We start from the raw sequence: 20820 nt of genomic DNA, 5'->3' as shown, positions 1-20820 counted from the left end.
CCAGCCCCAAATCGTGTTCAGTGCTGGCAACTCTGAGCCTGCTTGGGATTCTGTCCCCCTCTCTCTCTGCCCCTCCCCCGCTCTCTTTCGCCCTCTCTCTCTCAAAAAGAAAAGAAGCCATGGAATGGGGGGCCCTCTTAGATGCCCAAGTGTCTAAGGCTCCAGCTGCCATGGCTTGATTCAGTCAGCCGGGAGTACTCTCAGCTTTGAAGTCACAGGGGCCTCTAGCAGAGTCACTTGGAGCTGTCACCCTTGCCTATTCCTCCCCGGGAAAAGCTCTAGTGAGCAGTGGAGAGAACGCTTTAAAGGGACTCGCAAAAGAACAAAGTTCACTCCCCAGTTTTGGATTAAACAGCGCTGTGATCTTGGACACGTCAGTGCAGGGCGCTCAGTAACTCCCAGGTAAGGATAACTCCCCCGGTCGGCAGACCGCTCCTTTGACACCTGCCCTCGTCGCCGCGCCACATCGCCTTCCCCCCACCTTTCCCTTCCCGGTCCAAGGCGCGGCGCTGACTCTGGCCAGGCGAGGCTGCGGAGAGCCTGGCGGCGGGAGGTTGGCTGGGAGCCCAGGGCGCCCCCGCGCGCTCCCTCACCGCGGCTCCCGCCCCCCGCGGCCGCGCGGCCCCGCGCTCGGGTGCACGGAGCCCGCGCGGATAGCGCGCGGCGGCGGGAGCGGCGCGGCGGCGGCGGGGAAGGTGGGAGCCGGGCCTACCGTGTGGCCGGCTCGGAGGGTCGCCTGCTCAGCTCCGAGGCGCGCCAGCGGGACCCGGCCGGACGCCACCGAGGCTCCTCCCCGTCCGCCCGAGCCCGCCACCCGAGCCCGCGGGGCGCCCGCGGGGCGGCGGGGGCTGCAGACGGCAGGCTCTGCGCGTCCTGCCCGGGGCGGGCCCAGGGCCCCCAGACGCCCGCCTCCGCGGTGGGTGGCCGCTTACGTCAGGGAGGCGAAACCCAGAAGAAGGAAAAAAAAAAAAAAAAAAAAAAAAGGCACGAGGGCGGAAGGGGAAAAACTTTTTTTATTATTCTTTTTTGCTCTTATTTTCTTCTGGGGCTGAAGTGAAGGGCAGGCGACTGCGCCAGCGCGGGCTTCCCGGAAAAGCCCGGCGCGACCCCAGCCCGCGGCGCGCGGCGGAGCTGGGCCCGGGAGGCCCGAAGGGGCGGCCGCCATGTGGGACCCTCAGGACTTTGAGCGCCACTGGCAGGCCGAGTTCCCCGGGGAGGAGGCACCGGTCATGCGGCTGGACTCGGTGCTGGACATGGAGCGGGAGCTGGAGCGCTGCAAACTCAACCTGAAGCGGCTGCAACAGGTGTTGGCTGAGGAGAAATTCAAAGTCTCCTACCTGCAGACGGCCCTGGCCGGGGAGAAGCGGGACCTCGGCTGCGGGCGCCTGGAGGGCGGAGACGGCGACAGCGGGGGAGCTTGGGCAGAGGAGCCGGCGCCGGCCGGGCCGGAGCAGGCGCCGCCACCGCGGGAGGAGGAGGGCGCCGCGGGCGGCGGCGGAGACCCTCCAGGCTCCTGGCGCCCTGACCCCGAGGTGGCCGCCAAGGCCGGGACTCGTCACGCGTGCCCCGACCTTCCCACTTGGCCCGGGGCGGCGGGGGCAGGGGGCGCCGTGCGCAGCTTGACCGCCGCCATCCACCAGCAGCTGCTGCAGCCTCGCCTCCTCTTCAGACTCCGGGAGGACCGCGCGCCACCCGGCCCCGATGACACGGTCCCCAGCGCCCAGGGAGAGGAGCTGTCCTCCCGGACCCGCGCGGGGCGGGGCTCCGAGGAGGGCGAGCCGGACGCCTCGGTCGCAGATGATGGGGGCAACAGCAGTGACCACGACTTCGAGATGGTGGATTTGAACGAGAAATTCGTCCTCGGCCACTTGCTCGTGCCCCCCTGCCGGCTCGGGACCCGCGACGAGGCCGAAAAGCCGGCGCGGGCGGGCAGCCCTCATCGCTGGATGCACCTGATCCCCGGGGGCCGGCGGCAGCAGCGCCGGAGCCGCGACCTGGAGCAGCTGGAGGCGGAGGCCAAGGACGGGCGGCGCTCGCCCCTGGCTGCGGAGGAGCACCCCGCGCGCGGGGCTCGCGAGCACCTCCCCCCGTGGCGGCGCAAGAGGTTTCTGCGGGTGCCGGAGCGGGACTCGCCCAGCCACAGCTCGCCCGAGAGGGGCAGTGACTGCAGCCACAACAGCTCGGACCACGAGGACGGCTTCTCTGCAGGTAGGCGCACCCCTCGCGCATCCCGGGGGCTCCTGGCCCCTTCCTGCACCCCTTTCCGGCAAACCTCGTTGGTTCTGTTTAACCTTAGGCACTTGGGAAAAAGAGATAAAATTTATCTGTTTACCCTGAAACCACTTGTGGAACTGAAAAAAAAAAAAAAAGTGTGCAACATCATTTCGCCTTGGGCGAGTTTATGAAAATAAGCAGGATGGCGATGGCAGGGGGTGATGGAATGGTGATAGATGCGTGGATTGGCTAGACCATGGGAGGAATCTTTCACTTCAGGCCTCAACCTTTATGCTCTGATACTGTAACATCACGGCCCTCCCTCCCTCGAACTCATCCTCCACAGGCTGGTCAGATTCCTATCCACCACATGATAGTACCTTTCTCTGCACAAACTCCAGAGGCTCCCCATTTCCCCCACATTCCTTGATGTGAAAGTCTAAATTTCTCATTTAATTTTCTGAATTATCTGTCACCTTCTCCAGCCTGTATCCTGTGTTCTGGCCAAACTGAGACATCCTCTTACCCAGGGAAAGGTACATAATCCTCACTGCCCCCTCCCCCTCCCTTTGCTGGCTGCCCCCTTCCTAGATCTGTCAGCTTCCTAGGAGCCTGATTGGGAAGGAGAGGGCATAGATTCATAGTTTTCGAGCTGGCCTAGTGCCCAGAGATCATGTCTAATGCAATGTCTTCGTTTGACAAAGGAGAAAACGGAAGCTTGGAAAGATTAAGTGTTTGTTGAAGTGAGCTGAGACCTCCACTTGGGCTGTCAGTTGCTGTTGCCTTCTATTTGGAGGACAGCACCTAGTCCTAGCCAATCTTTGATTTTGTTTAAAAAAAATTTTTTTAATGTTTATTTATTTTTGAGAGAGACAGAGACAGAATGTGAGTAGGTTAGGGGCAGAGAGAGAGGGAGACACAGAATACAAAGCAGGCTCCAGGCTCCAAGCTGTCAGCACAGAGCCCAACCCGGGGCTCAAACTCACCAGCAGTGAGATCATGACCTGAGCCGAAGTCGGTCGCCCAACTGACTGAGCCACCCAGGCGCCCCTGTCCTAGCCAATCTTTGAATGCCCTTGTGGCAGTCAGTAGGGCGCCTTGCACATAGTAAGCACTCAATAAATATTTCTTATTTATGTATTGAGTCTGGGTCTCTCAGCCACCCAGCTCCTCATAGGTCAGGGAGTGGTAATGCGGCTAAGGAGGAAAGGACGGATAGGGATGTGAGGTGGACTGTGACTGCCCCTTTGCTGCCCCTGGAGCTGTCAGGGTCTCCTCAGCCACAGGGAAAGGATAAATTGATGTCTAGTTGGGTCGAGCTGTGACCAGGAACTTAAGATGCCTTCCTGCTCAGTGAAGGAGAGAAAGAAATCACTGGTGCTGGGATTGTTCCAAAATCTCCATTATTAGATCTTATCTGGGTGAGTTTGCATTTGAATGAAAAACTGTCCACTTTGCTAAAAGCACATTTGGAAGGTCCATCAAATCATCAGTTGTGATCATTTACACTTATTCATTAGCAGAGATTGGCTGCTTCTCCCATAGGTAATGCTTTTGCTGCCCATGCTAGTAACATTTTTATGTGCCCCTTTAACTTAAGGGAAGAGTCTGAAGATTTTACTCTAGTGCCAAGTTCCAAATACTCAGTAGAGGCTACCCAAGTGCCCAGAGCTGCTTCAGAGCTGGCTCCAGTCCCATCTTCCCTGAAACCCACATCAATCACCCCTTCAGGTGTGCCCAATGCACTGGATTTTCTCCAGGAGTTATTTTTATTTCTGTGTGCTGTCTCCTCTCTCCTTAAGGGCATTCTAGCACACAGAGCATCTTGATACAGATTAGGAATTAGCATTCCTTCTGGCCTAATGAATTACAAAAGGTGCCCCCTCTGGGTGGACCAGTGACTAAAAGATTCTCTTTCCTCTGGTGCCTGGCTGGTGTTTCAGGCCCCGTTCCAGGACCCCTCTGCAGGGCAAGCTTGTGGACGGAACCCCTGGACAGCTGTGTATGGGGGCCCCTCCTCCCAAACCTCCCCAGTTGAGGAAGTGCCTGGGGCTGGACACGTACACGCATGCCTGTACACGTATGCGCACGTGTGCACAGTCACAAGCGTGTGCAGGAGAAAGAGCCTTCAGACAGAGAGGCCCTAGAGTGGAGGGATTAAGGGCAGGGGTTTTCATGCGGTGGGTGACAGCCCACTGAAATCAGTGTCGTGGGGAATGAGAGCATCGAGAGGCCTTCCTTGTCCACCCTTGGCTGTCCTGGCTTTAGTTTTCCCCGTAGCACTCACCAAATTACCACTTCAGACGCTACGATTTTGCATGTTGACCTTTCTCACTCTCTCTCCAGTAAAAGGCAAGGTCCAAGAGGAGGAGGATTTTTTTTTTTAATTTAAATCCAAGTTAGTTAACATATAGTATAATAATGGTTTCAGGAGTAGAATTTAGTGATTCATCACTTACATACAATACTCAGTGCTCATCCCAACAAGTGCCCTCCTTAATGCCCATCCCCCATTTAGGACATCCCCCACCCAACACCCCTCCAGCAGCCCTGTTTGTTCTCTGTATTTAAGAGTCTCTTATGGTTTGTCTCTCTCTCTCTCTCTCTCTCTCTCTCTGTTTTTATCTTATTTTTGTTTCCCTTCCCCTATATTCATCTATTTTGTATCTTAAATTTCACGTATGAGTGAAATCATATATTTTACCTTCCTCTGACTTATTTCACTTAGCATAATACTCTCTAGTTCTATCCACGTTGTTGCGAATGGTAAGATTTCATTCTTTTTCATTGCCGACTAACATTCCATTGTATAGATGTACCACATCTTCTTTATGCATTTGTCAGTCAATGGACATTTGGGCTCTTTCCATACTTTGGCTATTGTTGATAGTGCTGCTATAAACAAAGGGGTGGATGTACTCCTTTGAATCAGCATTTTTGTATCCTTTGGATAAATTCCTAGTAGTGCAATTGCTGGGTTGTAGGGTAGTTCTATTATTAAGTTTTTGAGGAACCTCCATACTGTTTTCCAGAGTGGCCGCACCAGTTTGCATTCCTACCAGCAGGACAAAAGTGTCCCTCTTTCTCTGCATCCTTGAGGGCAAGGATTTTTATCTCTTTCATCCACTGACGTCAAGTCCCAAAGCCTAGAACAGTGTCTCACACATACTAGGTGTTCCATAAATATTTGTTGAATGATATAATTTTTTAATGGGATTGAATAGAAGAGGAAACATGGGAGTGCATTGCACATGGTAATGGAGAGCATTATTCTGTTTTAAAACTTTGTTTCAGTTGTGTATAAATGTGTGAGTGTATATTGGGTCCTGATGTAGAAGGTATTTCTTGCCATGAATTGGACAAAAAGGTTTGAAAATACTGATAAAGACTATGGGCTTTGAAGCTAGACTACTTGTGTGAACTTGTGTGAAGTTATTTGAATTTTCTGTCTCAGTTTCCACATCTGTGAAATGGGACTGATAAACACTGCTTATATCATACTGTTGATATGAGGAATAAATGGGATTTTGTTTCTAAAGGGCTTTGAACATGTCTTGACACATGGTAGGCACTCACAGTGTTGGCTAACCATGACTACAGGTCATTTTCTTTGAGATGCTTCAAAGATTCTCTCATTCCCAGATAGGAATCACAGATGGTTTGGTTTTCTGTGATGCATGTACTTTTCCTAGCAAGGCTCTGGCTCTTTCTAGAACCTTCCAGGAGCAGGGCAGGACCCAGGACAGTGTCTTGCTCATGAAGCTCTCTTGCTGGACTGGCCCTCATGTTTCTCCTTCTCCACCAGCAATTATGCCCATTATTTGTATTCTGAGATCCTTAATTGAAGTTCGGGTTTTATCAAGCCATTCAATCTGGAGGTCTTAAGGAGACAGTGCCACATGAGAGTCAGAGAGGCAGAGATGCCCCTCTCCTTGGAAAAGGACCATTTTCTCTTAAATGAGAGGCAGATTCCCATGCAAAGACACATATGGGTCCATTTCTACACATAGTAGCCAAACCAGAGTTTAAGTTAGAATGCCAGTTCTTTGAGTATATTCCTTTTAGCACCTTGTAGCCTGGGTTGGTGCTGAGGAAGACCAGGCCATGGTGACATGCATCAGGGTGGTGGTATGGATGGGGTGAGGGCTGCAGAACTAGAATTACTCGTGTTGGGTCCAGTGTGCTCTGAAGACAGACCTGTGTGCCCCGACTCTGCCCCTCAGCAGTTGTGAGGCCATGGAGAAGCCACCTTAGTCTCTATTAGCAATGACAAGGATAGCTAACACTTACTGAGGGCTTACTTTGTGCCAGTGCCTATTGTAAGCATTTTAAATGTACTTACTCATCTGTGCCTCGCAACAGCTTCATAAGACAGGCAGGATTATTATTTCCATTTTACATATGAAAATCATAAGGCCCAGAGAGCTTCAATAGCCCTGACTAAGGTCACTCAGCTTGTAAGTGACACTTGGGATTTGAATCTAAGCAGTCTGAGTCCTGAGTCCTTGCTTTCAAACAAACACCAAGCTATACTGCCTCAATAATAGCACCTACCTCTCAGGGTAGTTATGAAAATTAAATACAATAAGATATTTGAAGACTTGAGCAAAGCACCTGGCACACAGTGACCATTAAGTGCATACACATGTCCGTGTACATTATTACCATTTCCTGTATCACGAAAATCCCCAGCAGACCCCATTGGGGGGGGTCCATCTACTGCTGGGGTCGACCATCAGGGCTGCTGCCCACCCTTGGGGCTCCTGAGTGGACTCGGCCTCACAGGTGAGCAGACCCCCTGCTGGATTTAGATCTCCTCTCTTCAGCTGGGCACTCTTGGGTGGACGCAACTGCGTGCCCACATGCAGAGCCCTGGTATTTTCCCTTTTGGGTTGCCTTGCTTCTGTGCCATTCCTGCCACAGAGGTTGGGTGACATTTCCTTCTCGGGGCTTATGCATCCCTTCCATAGCCTGTGGCATCCCCTGTACCACACGCGCACTCTTTGTGGACCAAAGCATACTCTTCTAGCAAAGCCCAAAGGTGGCTTTTCGGAGTCAGTCATCCTTTTGACTGGCAGAAACTATTCACCCGATATTCTGGTTGTAGTTCAGATGACAAAGTAAATATCATTAATATTTTAAATTGGCAGCATTTTCTCCTTGCACTAAACTTTGCCCGGTGGAGGGCAGGCAGTCTCTATTTGGCAGGCCCTTGAAATTCATTCATTTGTTCATTAATCTCTTCCAACCCAATGAGAGTTTATCAAGGTCTTACTTCATGCCAAGTCTGTGTTAAGGGTCAAGACTGCAAAAGTCGGTGACCTGCTTTTAAGGTTCTCACTGACTCTTTGGCTCCAAGGGTAGAAACCGTACATTTTTAGATAAAGAAACAGCTTTCCAGCAGAACTTGGTAAATCATGAGGCACCTGGGTGGCTCAGTCCATTAAGCGTCTGACTTTGGCTCAGGTCGTGATCTCACAGTTCGTAAGTTCCAGCCCCGCGTTGGGCTCTGTGCTGACAGCTCATAGCCTGGAGTCTGCTTTGGATTCTGTCTCTCTCTCTCTCTCTCCCTCCCTCACTCACACTCAGCCTCCCTCTCTCTCTCAAAAATAAATAAACATTAAAAAAAAAACAACTTTGTAAATCCTGAAATGAATGACTAAGGACTGTTCATCTGAATCTTAGTGACATTCAAGAGTCTAGAACAGGAAGAGATCTTACAGTAGGTCTATTCCTGCCCCCTCCAGACAGAGTCCTGGAGACCTAAAAGTATCCTCAAGGTCACACACTCATGACCCTCAAGGCTGGACCTATGAGCCAGGACAAGGCTCTTTCCATTGTCCTATGGCCTTTTCTTTCCTAGAATTTTAAGCAGAGAACTCTAAAGACATAAGTTCTGTCAAAGTCACGGTAGCAGGAGCAGTAGACCATCACATTTAGCCTCACATCCATCTCAGCAGATGAAAATTACTGCTGCCATTTTATAGGTAAAGTGCTGAGGCTCGGAGAGGTAAAGAGATTTACCCAGAGTCAAACATTTCGTGATGGAATCCGCCTTGAACTCAGTCTTACAAAAACAGCACTCTTTAACTTCCAGCACTTAGTGCTGTCCTGGGCCAGCTGTAGAATTCTAGTGTTCTGTACTTGGGAGGCCCTGCCATCAGATTCTGCCATGCTGCCAAAGGAGACTTTTTATTTTTAATCTGCATGGGAAATACACTTCCTATTCGGTACTCATGTTACCTAGATCGTTGTAACTTGATGGGTTTTTTCCCCTTCCCATGAGTGACTAATGAGATTTTTGCTCCGGGAAGAATTCCTTGTGTTCAGTGATGTGTCTGAATAACTTAATTCAAAGTGTTGAATTTTCAGCCTTAGCTGTGATAGAGTAATTTTTTTTTTTTTTCCCATTCCCTGTTGCAGAGAGATATTAAAACACTATCTGAGACACATGAGCTGGTCGTTGGCTGTGATTCATTTGTAAGTGGAGTTGACATGGCGCCACTGGGCTTCTCAAAGCTTGCTTCTCTCCACCGTCACCCCACCCCCCACCATGTTAGCACTATCTACACCTCAGGAGCACTCTACCAGCCAGCCAGAGGGTGTGGGTGCGTTTGTTTAACGAGCCCTTCCTCCTCTACACATACATAGTAAATACAACCAAGACTCAAAACTTTTCTTTTCCTCTACTTGTTTTTCTTCTGGTTAAGAGACTATTCACAAAGCAGTTGGCTCTATACTTGGCCCTGGATCTTTATGTTTGAAAATCAGGATCTTGACATATTTCCCCGGCTTTGAAACAATGGTACAAACATGTTCCCCATCTGAAAAATGGGTTTGATGTGAGCCAGCTTGCAGGGTTGTAAGACTTACATTGGATGAGTTACTGACTCTGTCTCAGCCTTGGATTCCTTGTCTGCCAAAAGTGGGTGATGGTGATTGGACTGTGTCTTCGACTTGTGAAGTGTAAAGGGGGTAAGTGTGTGAAGAGTACCTAGCACAGGGCCGGGCACATAAGCATTTAATGAAGCTTAGATGGTGGTGTTGTCATTGTTCTAAGTCCAGGCCACAGCTCACATTCCTATCTCTTTGTGTAATGAAGTTCCCCAAGCCTCTTGTCTCTCCTTTCTTACTCCCTCCAGGTCACAGGTGTTTTGCTCCTTTGGAGGCAGATAAGCTTTCTTGTTCCTTTGTGGTCGCTGGTCCTTCCCCAGTTAATCCCTGTTGTCCCTGGCATCTATAAAACTGTCATCTGGCTTCTCTTTATTTCTTACTCTCTACTCACTTGCTTTCAGCTAATGCACATTCCTTCCAGTGTCTTTGTGGGCTCTGTCTGGCTTTTGAGATGCCCTTCACCCCCACTTAAACCCAGTCACAAAGCCAACCCTTCCTTCAAAGCCTGGCTTTTCCATGATACCTTGTGTTAGTTAACATAGGGGTTTGCTGCATATGACAAAACCCCAAAAAGTAGCTTAAGCAAGATAGAGGTGTATTTCTCTTTCAAGTAAGAGAATGCCAGAAGTAAGCAGTCCAGGGAGAGTATGGTGACTACCATGATCATCAGGAATTTGGGCTTGTTTCTATTTGTGCTTTTCTGTCTCAAGGTTGCCTCATGAGGTCCAAAATAGCTGCTGAAAATCCAGCCATCACGTTCACATTTCAGATGAGAATTAGAAGAAAGGGAGGAAGGACTAAGTGGCAGCTGTTGGTCTGCCTTTTAAGGCACTTTCCTGGTAGCCTCTCCTAACAAATTCTATTTAGATCTCATTAGCCACCTCTAGCTACAAGGAAGGCTGGGAGATGTAGTATTTTATCTGGGCATATGGCCACCTCAAATAAAATAGGGTCTCTGTTATAAGAAAAAATGGAAGAATTGATATTGAGTAGGCAGCTAGCAGCCTCTGGCACAAGCCTTTTCCAACTACTCCAACCCATCTTGTGGTTCTTAGAGTGAGCCCCACACTCACACAGTTGTCTTATTATTGTGCCCTCTATTAATTCATTGACCCAACGAACAAATAATGACCGAACCACTGCTCTGTGCAAGGCACAATGCCTTTTCTATGTTTACTGTGAAGTGTAGCTTTCAAACTCAGAGGTTAGCTGGCTCCTTGAGAGCAGGGATCATAGCTTATGCTTCTTTTTCTCCTTCACAATATCCTTCACAGGGCTGGGGACATGGCAGGCTCTTGATGAGTACTTGGTTGACTTTGGAATATCACAAGCGAGATGTTCAGTGAAAAAATAAATCCCCTGCCTTGGTACTGTGCTAGAAAATTACGGTTATATAAGGTTTGTTTTTGGCTCATTGTGGTTTTGAGGAGCCAGAGCGAGGAGATTGGGGCATGGGGTATGACTAAACCTCAGGGCTGCGTTGTAGCCACAATGGACTGGTCTGGGTATTGGGGCAGACTTGACTGTTTTGGAAACCGGACTAGTTTGTATACCAAACCAGAATTATAAACAGAAATCTCTGTGCCCACCTTCCTTTACCACTGCTGCGTGTAGTTGTATTTATGCCACGCAAATCTCTCTCGCGGTTTCTGCACTGCATAGCTCCAGAGTAAATCTGCAGTCTTTCCGCAGGAGCGTGGGCTTCGGTTCGTGTTGCTGTCTTCCCGTTTGATCCTGGCTCTAGTCTGCCTGAGACAAGACTGTGTGAGGGAGCTTGCCTAGAGCTTATGTCATATCTTGTGGCTGCCGAGAAAATGATTGTTTTAAAAATGTTATTGGCACTTAGTAAAAGAACTAGGATATACTTAGCAACTACTACCTGCAAGGCACTATGTTAAGTGTTTAACCTACACGGTCACATTAATATTCAGCACAGTCTCCTGTTCTTTACCTTCTGTAAGTACCACTCTTCTCATTTTGCAGATGAGGAAAGCCGAGGCTCTGACCAGTTAGCTAACAAGCCCAGGTTCCCTTAGGGCCAAGTGCTGGGGTTATTTTCTTCTCCTATTGAAAAAATTAATGACTTTTATGGAGAGATAATTCACACAGTATAAAACTCACCCCTTTGAAGTATGGAGTCACGGGTTGGTTTTTAGTATATTTGCAAAGTTGTGCAACCATCCCTCATCTCTAATTCCAGACCATTTCCATCGGGGCGGGGGGACTGTGTTTGGGTCCAGGCTTCTCCTCTGACCACACCATTTCCTTTTCTAACTCACCACATGCAACAATTTAAAATTGTTGCCAGGGGCACCTGGGTGGCTCATTCAGTTAAGTGTCTGACTTCGGCTCAGTTCGTCATCTCATGGTTTGTGGATTCGAGCCCTGCGTCGCGCTCTCTGCTGTCAGCACGGGAGCCTGCTTTGGATCCTCTCTGCCCTGCTCTCTCTGCCCCTCCCCTGCTTGCACTCTCTGTCTCTTTCAAAATAAATAAATAAACTTAAAAAAATTATAAAATAAAATTACTAGGTCAGGCACGCCTGGATGGCTCTGTTGGTTAAGTGTCTAATTCTTGATTTCAGCTCAGGTCATGATCTTGAGGTTCATGGGTTCAAGGCCCACATTGGACTCTGCACTGATAGTGTAGAGCCTGCTTGGGATTCTCTCTCTCCCTCTCTCTCTCCCCCTCCGCTGCTTGTGCTGTCTCTCAAAATAAATAAATAAATAAATAAATAAATAAATAAATAATGCTGTCTCTCAAAACAAACAAACAAACAAACATTAAAAATCTGTATATATTAAAACAACTAGGGCAGGCTTGGGGGAAATGTGCACAGGAAAGGACCATCTGCTTCTTCATTTGCTTCCCCATCATTGAGGTGGTCCTGGTGCCCTTTTGAATTCCCCCTGGGCCACACCTCACCCCATCAGTGCTTCCCAGACTTGGGGCAAGGGGGCAGAACATCCCAAACTTGAGTTCCATGAGCACCCCTCCTTCCTGCCTCGGGGTTGTGGTTGGTGTGGTGAGAGGCATCCTTGTTCTGACCTGTGTCTTACTTGCCTTGGTAGCCCCAGAATGTCACAGTGCTCTGGCATATAGGAGCCGCTCACACAATTCATGAAGGTCCAGACCTTCATTTCAATGCCCCTGATCTAAACCAGTGCACTAACCAATTGTTCTGCCTCCGGCCTCACTCTTCCTGCTTCAGCCCCCAGCTATCTTCCACATTAAAGCCAAAGGGATCGCCCTAAATCTAATTATGCACCCCCTGCTTGCATTCTTCAGTGACTCTCTGCCACCCTCAAAGTAAATCTGAGCTTCTTAGATGCAAATGTGCCCAGCCATTTGTGATCTGATCCACCCTCAGCTCTGCCCTCCCCCACCCACACACGCATATACTTCATGCTCTAGCAATCCTGAGTTGCTTGTAGTTTCCAAACATACCCTGCATCCTTATTCCTCTGCATGTGCGGCTCCCCTCCCTGGAATGCCCTTTCCATATTGTCCACATGACAAATTACTCTTCATCCCTCAGGTCTCAGCTAGGAGGTACTTCCTCTGTAAAGCCTCTCCTGCTTTCCTAGGTAGACCCAAGAACTGGGTGTCAGGAGTGCGTTTGTCTGCAGGTAAGACAAAACTGTGCCACAATGACACTGTGATACGCAGAATAATGTCCCCCAAGGATGTCCATGTCCCAGTCCCTGGAACCTAGGAGTATGTTCTATTACATGGCAAAAGGAACCTTGCAAATGTGATCAAATTAAGGACCTTGACGTGGAGAGAGAGTCGTGGATTATCCAGGTGGGCCCAATGTAGTAACAAAGGTCTTCAAAGTGGAAGAAGGAGGTAGAAGAGGTCGGAGTGATACAAGATGATAAGGACTCAATCCACTGTTGCTGACTTTGAAGAGGAGGGAAGGGGACCTTGAGCCAAGCAGGATGAGCAGCCTCCAGAAGCTGGAAAAGGCAAGGAAATGAATTATCTTCTAGAGCCTCCAGAAAGGAACCCAGCCCCTGCCAACACCTTGACTTTAGCCCAGTGACAGGCCGTGTCAGACTTCTCACCTATAGATGGTAAACTGGTGTCATTTTAAGCCATGAAATTTGTAATCATTTGTTAACAGCAACAGAAACTAATACAATGACCTGGCCAGATAGGGCTTTGTTTTCCTCCGATCCCAAGAACTCCAGAGGCAGGCTTTCTGGGATGGCTCAGCAGCACTCTCAGGGGCCCAGACTCTCCCTGTTATTTAGCAGAAAGGTATTTGTCCTCTTGCTTGTTGCCTCATAGTTAAAAAAAAAAAATCTGCTGCATCACTAGATGTGTGCTCATGTTTCAGAGAGGGAGAAGGGTGCAAAGGACTGTAGTGATCACACTGGCTGTCCCTTTAAAAAGCTCCCCCCACCAAACCCTACCTAGCAACTGCTGCTTTCATGCTATTGGCCAACATAATGTGGCCGTCATTAGCTGCAAGGAGGGCTGGAGGGGAGATCAAGGATTTCAGCCCTTGAGCCTCTGTTGTAAAGAGTGTTAAAGAGAGGAGACTGTGATTGGCTCTTTGGAAAACCAGCCCAGTGTTAGCCACACAGTTCTTCCCTGCACTTTGCACATACACTCATTTGAGCAAATATAATATGGTTTAAATAGGTTTGCCTCTCTGTCTCCCCAACTGGATTCTAGCCTCTTAAAGTGTATGTGTGTTAGAAATGGACCACTTTTAAAAATTCTAGTCTCCCTGCCCCTAGCACAGTGCTGGTGTATTATTGTATTTATTAAAGAAAAAAGAAGAAGAGGAATGTGCCTTTTCAAGTAAGAATTTTGTGGGATTTGGACTACCTGGGCACACTATTGGGATCTCTAAGCACTTAAAGACCTTTCACTTTTTTCTCTTCTCTTCCGCTTTGCTTTTATATTCATCTCTTCCTCCCCCCCCCTTTTTTGGGGGGGATCAGTAGGACCAATTAATAAGACATATTCTAGAGCCATTATTCTCAAGGGCTGTGGTGGGTTTTTCCTCCTGAAGCCATTTTCAAACTTCAAATGCCCCTGAGGAGTGTGCCCTTCAGCTTACTACCATGTCTGCCTCCCCACCAGTTCAGAATCTGGCATTTTGTGCGCCTCTTACTGATGGGAGTATGTTGTTTCCTGAAGGTGGACAATGAAGAAAAAGGATGATACTTCAAACCTGGCCAGCTAGGTCCTCCCCAACTGATGGAGACCCATGCTAGTCATTAGGGCGGTAAACTAAATATTTTGGTTCCCTCTTGCTTTCCAGGAACACGGTAGGTAGGATTACATCCCTGGTTCCCTTGCAATTGGGTAGGAACCTTTGCCTAGTTCTAACCAGTGAGTTTGAATGGAAGTGATGCGTGCAACTTCTGGACCAGAGCATTTAATGCTGGTATGAGACCTTTTTCCTTCTTTGGTATTGCAATGTACAATGATTAAGCTGGTGACTGTTCAGTCAGCCTGAGTCCTAGGGGAGGGCAATACAGAACAGAGCTCCCAGTCAATCATTAATGGATGTGTACTAGAGTGAAATAGAAACCATTGTTATTTTAAGCCATTACAATGTTTGGTGCTCGTTGTTACTGCAGGATCAGTTTATCCTGACTGATCAAACACCTGGCTTATATTCATAAAGAAGAATGACTCTTTGGAGCTTCAGAAATCAATGTAATTTTCTGGGGTGCCTGGGTGGCTCAGTCGGTTAAGTGTCCAACTTTGGCTCATTTCATGGTTCATGGGTTCAAGCCCCGTGTCAGGCTCTGTGCTGACAGCTCAGAGCCCGCAGCCTGTTTCAGAGTCTGTCTCCTGCTGTCTCTGCCCCTCCCCAGCTTGTGCTCTGTCTGTCTCTAAAATAAATAAACATTTAAAAAAATTAAAAAAAATAAAAGAAATCAATGTAATTTCCTCAAAACCTTTAAGTTCCCAGGGCACTGGCTGGCTCAGTCAGTGGAGGGTGTGATTCTTGATCTCAGGATCATGAGTCCAAGACCCATCTTGGGCATGGAGCCTACTTAGAGAAAGAAAGAAAGAAAGAAAGAAAGAAAGAAAGAAAGAAAGAAAGAAAGAAAGAAAGAAAGAAAACGAAAGAGGAAGAAAGGAAAGGAAAAGAAAAGAAAAGACAGAAATGTAGGATGTCAGGCCTAACCCTAGACCTGTATTTAAAAAAAAAAACAAAAAACAGGGGCTCCAGGGTGGCTTAGTCGATTAAACATCGGACTCAATTTTGGCTCCGGTCATGATCTCACAGTTTGTGAGTTTGAGCCCCCCCCCATCAGGCTCTGCACTGACAGTGTGGAGCCTGCTTAGGATTCTCTCTCTCTCCCTCTCTCTGCCTGTCCCCTGCTTGTGCTCAATCCCTCCCTCTCTCTCTCTGTCTCTCTCTCAAACATAAATAAAGAAAAACTTAAAAAAAGAAACAAAAAGAGATGAGACATCTTTAAAAAAACAAAACAGGAGCGCCTGGGTGGCTCAGTTAAGCATCTGACTTTGGCTCAGGTTATGGTCTCATGGTTCCTGAGTTCAAGCCCCACATTAATCTCTCTTTCTGCTATCAGCGTGAAGTCAGCTTTGGAACCTCTGTCTTTCTCTCTCTGCCCCTTCTCCAATCACAGGCCCGCACACTCTCTTTCTCTCTCTCAAAACTAAATAAACATACAAAAGGAAGCTCTAAAAAACCAAAGCTAACACACACAAAAAGCCCCTCTAAGTTCCCTTCTCACTGAGGCCAAGTGGTAACTATAGCTACTGTAGGTATATATCAGAGGGTGGGGCTCAAAAATGTGAAAAATGGTGTTAGAAATGGCTAAATTGTTTCGCCTTGTTTTATTCAGTGATTTCCTAGAAGGATTTTGTAGAACTCAATAGCAGATTATACTCATGGCTAAGATTTTTTACAGACGATACAGAGCAAAAGCGGCAAGAAAAATATATGTATCGACAGACTCCACAGAGGTCCAGCATAAGGCTTTGATGTCTTTCCTTGTCTGAGTCCATTTAGCAGTTCTCTCTCTCTCAAAGCAGACTACAAAGACATACATGGGCTATCTATTCCCAGGGAAGTCTGTTTGGGTCTGAGGTTAGAGGCTATTATGAGGTGCTGGTCACACAGGCATACCCTGATAAACAACCAACCCTGGCAGCCAAAAATAAGAACCCCCAAAACGAAACCAAATGCATATCGGCAATCCTGGTGTTTGTGCAAAAGGGCCAAACAAGCCATCACAGCATGATCCATTGTTCCAGGTGCAAAATCATGAAATCACTGCCATAGTGGAAGGGATACTAGAATTAAAGACCATGGAAACCTATCTTGTCCACGATGTCACTGATCTGGTAGTATAGTAACTTTATTTGGAGGATAGAAGGCCTAAACATTTGTCTGATTGCTCAGATCTCTGATTAATGTAATTTCCTTGGGGAATTTGCACAGTGAGGGTAACACTCAGAAAAGTTTCAGAAATGCAATGCAATTTTCCAAGATCTTTGTTTGTTAATTAGACTTTGGGAGCCATACTGGCAACCTCCTCACCGCATACATATGATTTCAAGCCATAAAGAACAGATTTGTAAGCAAAAGTTTAAAATTATCAATCTGTATAGTCAGGACCACTTGACTATAATGGAATGGTTTTGCCAGGCTGAGTGTTTATTAGAAGTATATATTACACACATAATTTATAGTCCGTGAGACTATTATTATTCCCATTCCATACTAATAAGTCTAGAAATATTGAGTCACTTGCCCAAGTCACACAGCTAATAGGACAAAGCTAGGATTGGAACCCCAGCTCTTTCTGGGGCCGAAGTTACTCTAGTACAACCCACTACTAACTCTATTTTTTTTTCTTTTTTTTTTTAGTAAACTCTATACCCAACTTGAGGTTTGAATTCATAACCCTAAGATCAATAGTCGCATACTATACCAACGGAGCCAGCCAGGCACTCCCCACGGCCCACTAACTCTTTTTTTTTTTTTTTTTAATTTTTTTTTAACATTTATTTATTTTTGAGACAGAGAGAGACAGAGCATGAACGGGGGAGGGTCAGAGAGAGAGGGAGACACAGAATCTGAAACAGGCTCCGGGCTCTGAGCTGTCAGCACAGAGCCCGACGTGGGGCTCGAACTCGCGGACCGCGAGATCATGACCTGAGCTGAAGTCGGACGCTCAACCGACTGAGCCACCCAGGCGCCCCCCCACTAACTCTTAATCTCTCTAGGCCATATCTCTCACCTGGAAAATAAGGGGATTAGACTAGATGGTCTTCCAGGCCGAAACTTTATGAACACCAGTTAGATGAACTGCTACTCTGTACCAAGTAATGGTTAAGAGCCTGGCTTTGAATCAGAGAAGCCTGGGTTTGGATCCGGTCCATAGGCCACTTGTTATTTTGTGCCCTTGACCAAGTTACTTCACCTTTCCATAAACCTATTTTCTTTTCTCTATAATGTAGATGAGTATATCTCACCTGGTGTTGTAGAGATTAGATGAAATAATATACAGAAAATACGTGGCACAAGGCCGGGCATACAGTAAGCTCTGTGGAAATGACAGCAGCCACTGGTGTGGTGGTGAAGAGCATACCGTCTAGGACCGCACTGCCTGCGTTCAAAGCCTCGCTCTGCCACTTACTGTTGTGCAGCCTTGAGCTAACTTAAATTTTTTCTGCCTCAGTTTCCATATCTGTAGACGGAAGGTGATAATGGTATGATAACGACACCAAAGTAAGCTGGTGTAAACATTAAATAACTTAATATGTGAAGCTCCTGGAAAAGCACCTGACACATGGTATGCAGTGTGTGTTAACTGTAACGTGTGTTGGCCATATGCATTGCTGAAATAGACAGCAAGGGTGGCAAATGGTCTGTGGCTCATCTTGTTGCCTGGGCATATCCTTAACTGAAACCCGAGGCTTCTGGAAATCCTGCAGTTTGAATAATCCAAGAGCTGGAGCAGTGGAGCCTCCAATTACGGAGTCTCACAGCTGCAGCCTGGGGAGGAAGGTGAGGCCTCAGGGCTGGCTAGCTGAGGTTGTGGTCCTATTATGGAGACAGCCCTGCTTTGTATGCAGCTGCCTTGCCTTCTGTTTGGCTGCATAATTGTGCCTTTTTGTTTTATTATAAAGCATCTTGAGGAATTCAGAGCCCTCTCCCGCTGACAGCAGTGAAAGCCACAAGAGTGTCAGTCTCTAATGAGCCTCTTCGGACGCTCTGATGGCTGTACCTAGGCTGTCAGGCAGGGAGCACACACACAGGCCCTCCCCAGTATCCACTGGCCCCCTTTGAGTGCAGGCCACCACTCCGGACTTCATTATGGGGCTCCCTGAACATCCCCAGGATCCCCCATGCTTGTCCTCATTGTCTCAGAAGGGGACAGAGTTGCTTCCTGAATGCTAGGCTTGGTGGTAACCTTTGTAGGCTGGCAGTGAGAAAACAGAAATTAATTATTCATATCAGTGGGCCTGAAGGAGCTCTTGTTTGCAGAGTTGACTCTCCTTCTGGCTACCAGACCCAGAATCCCCCAGGGCCTTTGTGCAAGCAGAAGACTGCAGGGTCCTAGGAGACAGCTGCCCGAAAAGCAGGGGAGGCAGGTAGCCGGCCCTGGGCTACACGCAGTCTGCTGCTGCACTTTGTTTGGGGCGCAGAGGGTTAAAACAAAATGGAAACAATTTAAAATCTGGAAATGGTACATAAAAATCTGGATTTCTGGCTTTTCCTGAGAGATGGGAAGATCTGCGGTACATGTGGAAATCATCAGGCGAAGAGCTGACCCATTCAGACGGGGCATGGTTTCACTAACTGCTTCAGCCCTGGGCTGGCCCCGTTTTCTGTTCACGTCATGCAGGGTGTATGTGTAGTGTGGTGAACAAGCACGACTCTGGAGCTGGGCTGCCCGGCCTTGCAGCCTGCCTCTGCTATTTACTAACTGCATAACCTTAAGCAAATTACTTAACTCTTGTGGGCCCCAGTTTCCTCCTCTGCAGAATGGGGGTTATATTAATAGCGTGCCTAACAAATTTGTGAGAAGTGAGTTTGTATAAGTGCTTAGAGCTGCCTGTCGCATTCCAAGTGCTGCTTAGGTGTTAATTACACTAGTATTACACTCCTTGCCTGGTGTCTTAGGCATTTGAGTTTACAATCCGTGTGTAAAAGAGTTTTTCCATAGAAGAAAAAAAGGTATTTCTTTCCTAGTGTGCATCCTCACTCCGTAATAAGCCTTTACTCCCTCCTCCATCCCCTCATCCGAGCACCTTGAAATATAACCATTACAGTAGTGCTACCCTCTGTAACAAACCAACTCCAACATGTCAGTGGTTTAACGGGTGAAGTTTCTTCTGGTTCCCATGACAGTGGATGTAGGTGTTCCCGATGGGCAGGTTTGCTTCCTGCGGTCACTCAGAACCCAGGCTCCAGTGCCCTGGTGCGTCGGCCCTCCTCCAGGTCCTGCAGTTCTCTGCTTCCAGAGGGCACTGGGCAAACAAGAGAGTGAAGACACGTGTACTTCTTAATTCCTCTTAGCCCAGAAGTGATACCCATTTCTTTTGCTCACATTGCATTGGCAAAGACCAGGCCCGTGTCCCCTCTTAGATGTAGGGGTCCTGGCGAGTGAACCCCCCACCTGGCAGCTTCTTCCCAGTAACAGCCATGCTCTGGGGAAGGGGCTGGGGCAGAAATCTTTGGGGGACCCTCAGCTGTCCTTGCCACCACAGTCATATTAAAGAAGCCTCCAAATCAACATCTCCCTGGGTTTATTTTCTGGTTGCTACTTTTAGCTTGTGAAACATTCCCAAGGGTGATCACCTTGTCTTTGGTTTTTGTCTGGTTTACTGGGGGGAGAAGGAGGGAAACAACCTTTTTATTTTTAATTTCATTCTTCAGGTTTGTACAGACCATAAAAGCATTGATTTAGGATATCAAAATTAGATTTGGGCAATAGTATTTCATCTGAGTTACTTATTTGAAGAGAAATACAACTCAGTTATTGTGCTTATATATACATTGAGATAGCTGCCAACTTAGAAGAAAGAAGAAATATCAGAAGAAAAATTCTGATTTGCAATCAGAATTTTTATATGCAAACCTTAGGTCTCTCCTTTCTTCTTCCTTTATTTTTTTTTTTCAACGTTTATTTATTTTTGAGAGACAGAGAGAGACAGAACATGAGGGAGGGGCAGAGGGAGAGGGAGACACAGAATCAGAAGCAGGCTCCAGGCTCTGAGCTGTCAGCAGCACAGAGCCCGACGCAGGGCTCGAACCCGCAAACCATGAGATCATGATCTGAGCTGAAGTCGGATGCCTAACCAACTGAGCCACCGAAGCACCCCTCTTCTTCCTTTATATTAGACCAAAGTAGGTAATTTAAACTTGTTAAGTCAGTTACTCATGGAGAAGATATATGTATATTTATAATACAATCAAATGTATGTATCATAAATTTTAAAAATTGATGAAAGCCAAAATACATTTTTAGGAGGGACCCTATACAGGCTAATCTTTAGGATTAAGAAAAGAAGAAACGAAAAGAAGTCGTATACAGCATTTCACATCTTTTCAAAATAGAAAGTGTGTCACGCTGCTTTTTTTTAACCAGTTCGTTTCTTTGGAACCACAGAGCTTGTCATCCTTGAAGAAGTGAGATCACCGTGGGGTTAAGACACTGTCTTTGCTACAGTTTGTACACCGTTTCTGAAAAGCCCGCACAGAA

At 47.6% G+C, this 20820-nt stretch overlaps 1 protein-coding gene across 1 annotated transcript in view; it reads left to right on the top strand.

Moving 5' to 3' along the window:
• The first annotated feature begins 1000 nt into the window (after window positions 1–1000).
• ABR (ABR activator of RhoGEF and GTPase) overlaps window positions 1001–20820 on the top strand; it is a 182531-nt gene continuing 162711 nt past the window's right edge. The window contains exon 1 of the mRNA XM_042967607.1: window positions 1001–2208. Coding sequence (XP_042823541.1) covers window positions 1164–2208 — 1045 coding nt within the window. The 5' untranslated portion in view covers window positions 1001–1163. The remainder of the gene's footprint in view (window positions 2209–20820) is intronic.

Source organism: Panthera tigris, chromosome E1 (genome assembly GCF_018350195.1).
Source record: "Panthera tigris isolate Pti1 chromosome E1, P.tigris_Pti1_mat1.1, whole genome shotgun sequence".
NCBI classification, from domain to species: Eukaryota; Metazoa; Chordata; class Mammalia; order Carnivora; family Felidae; genus Panthera; species Panthera tigris.
Note: the sequence above shows the minus strand (reverse complement) of the source record. Positions and strands in the feature narration are given on the sequence as shown.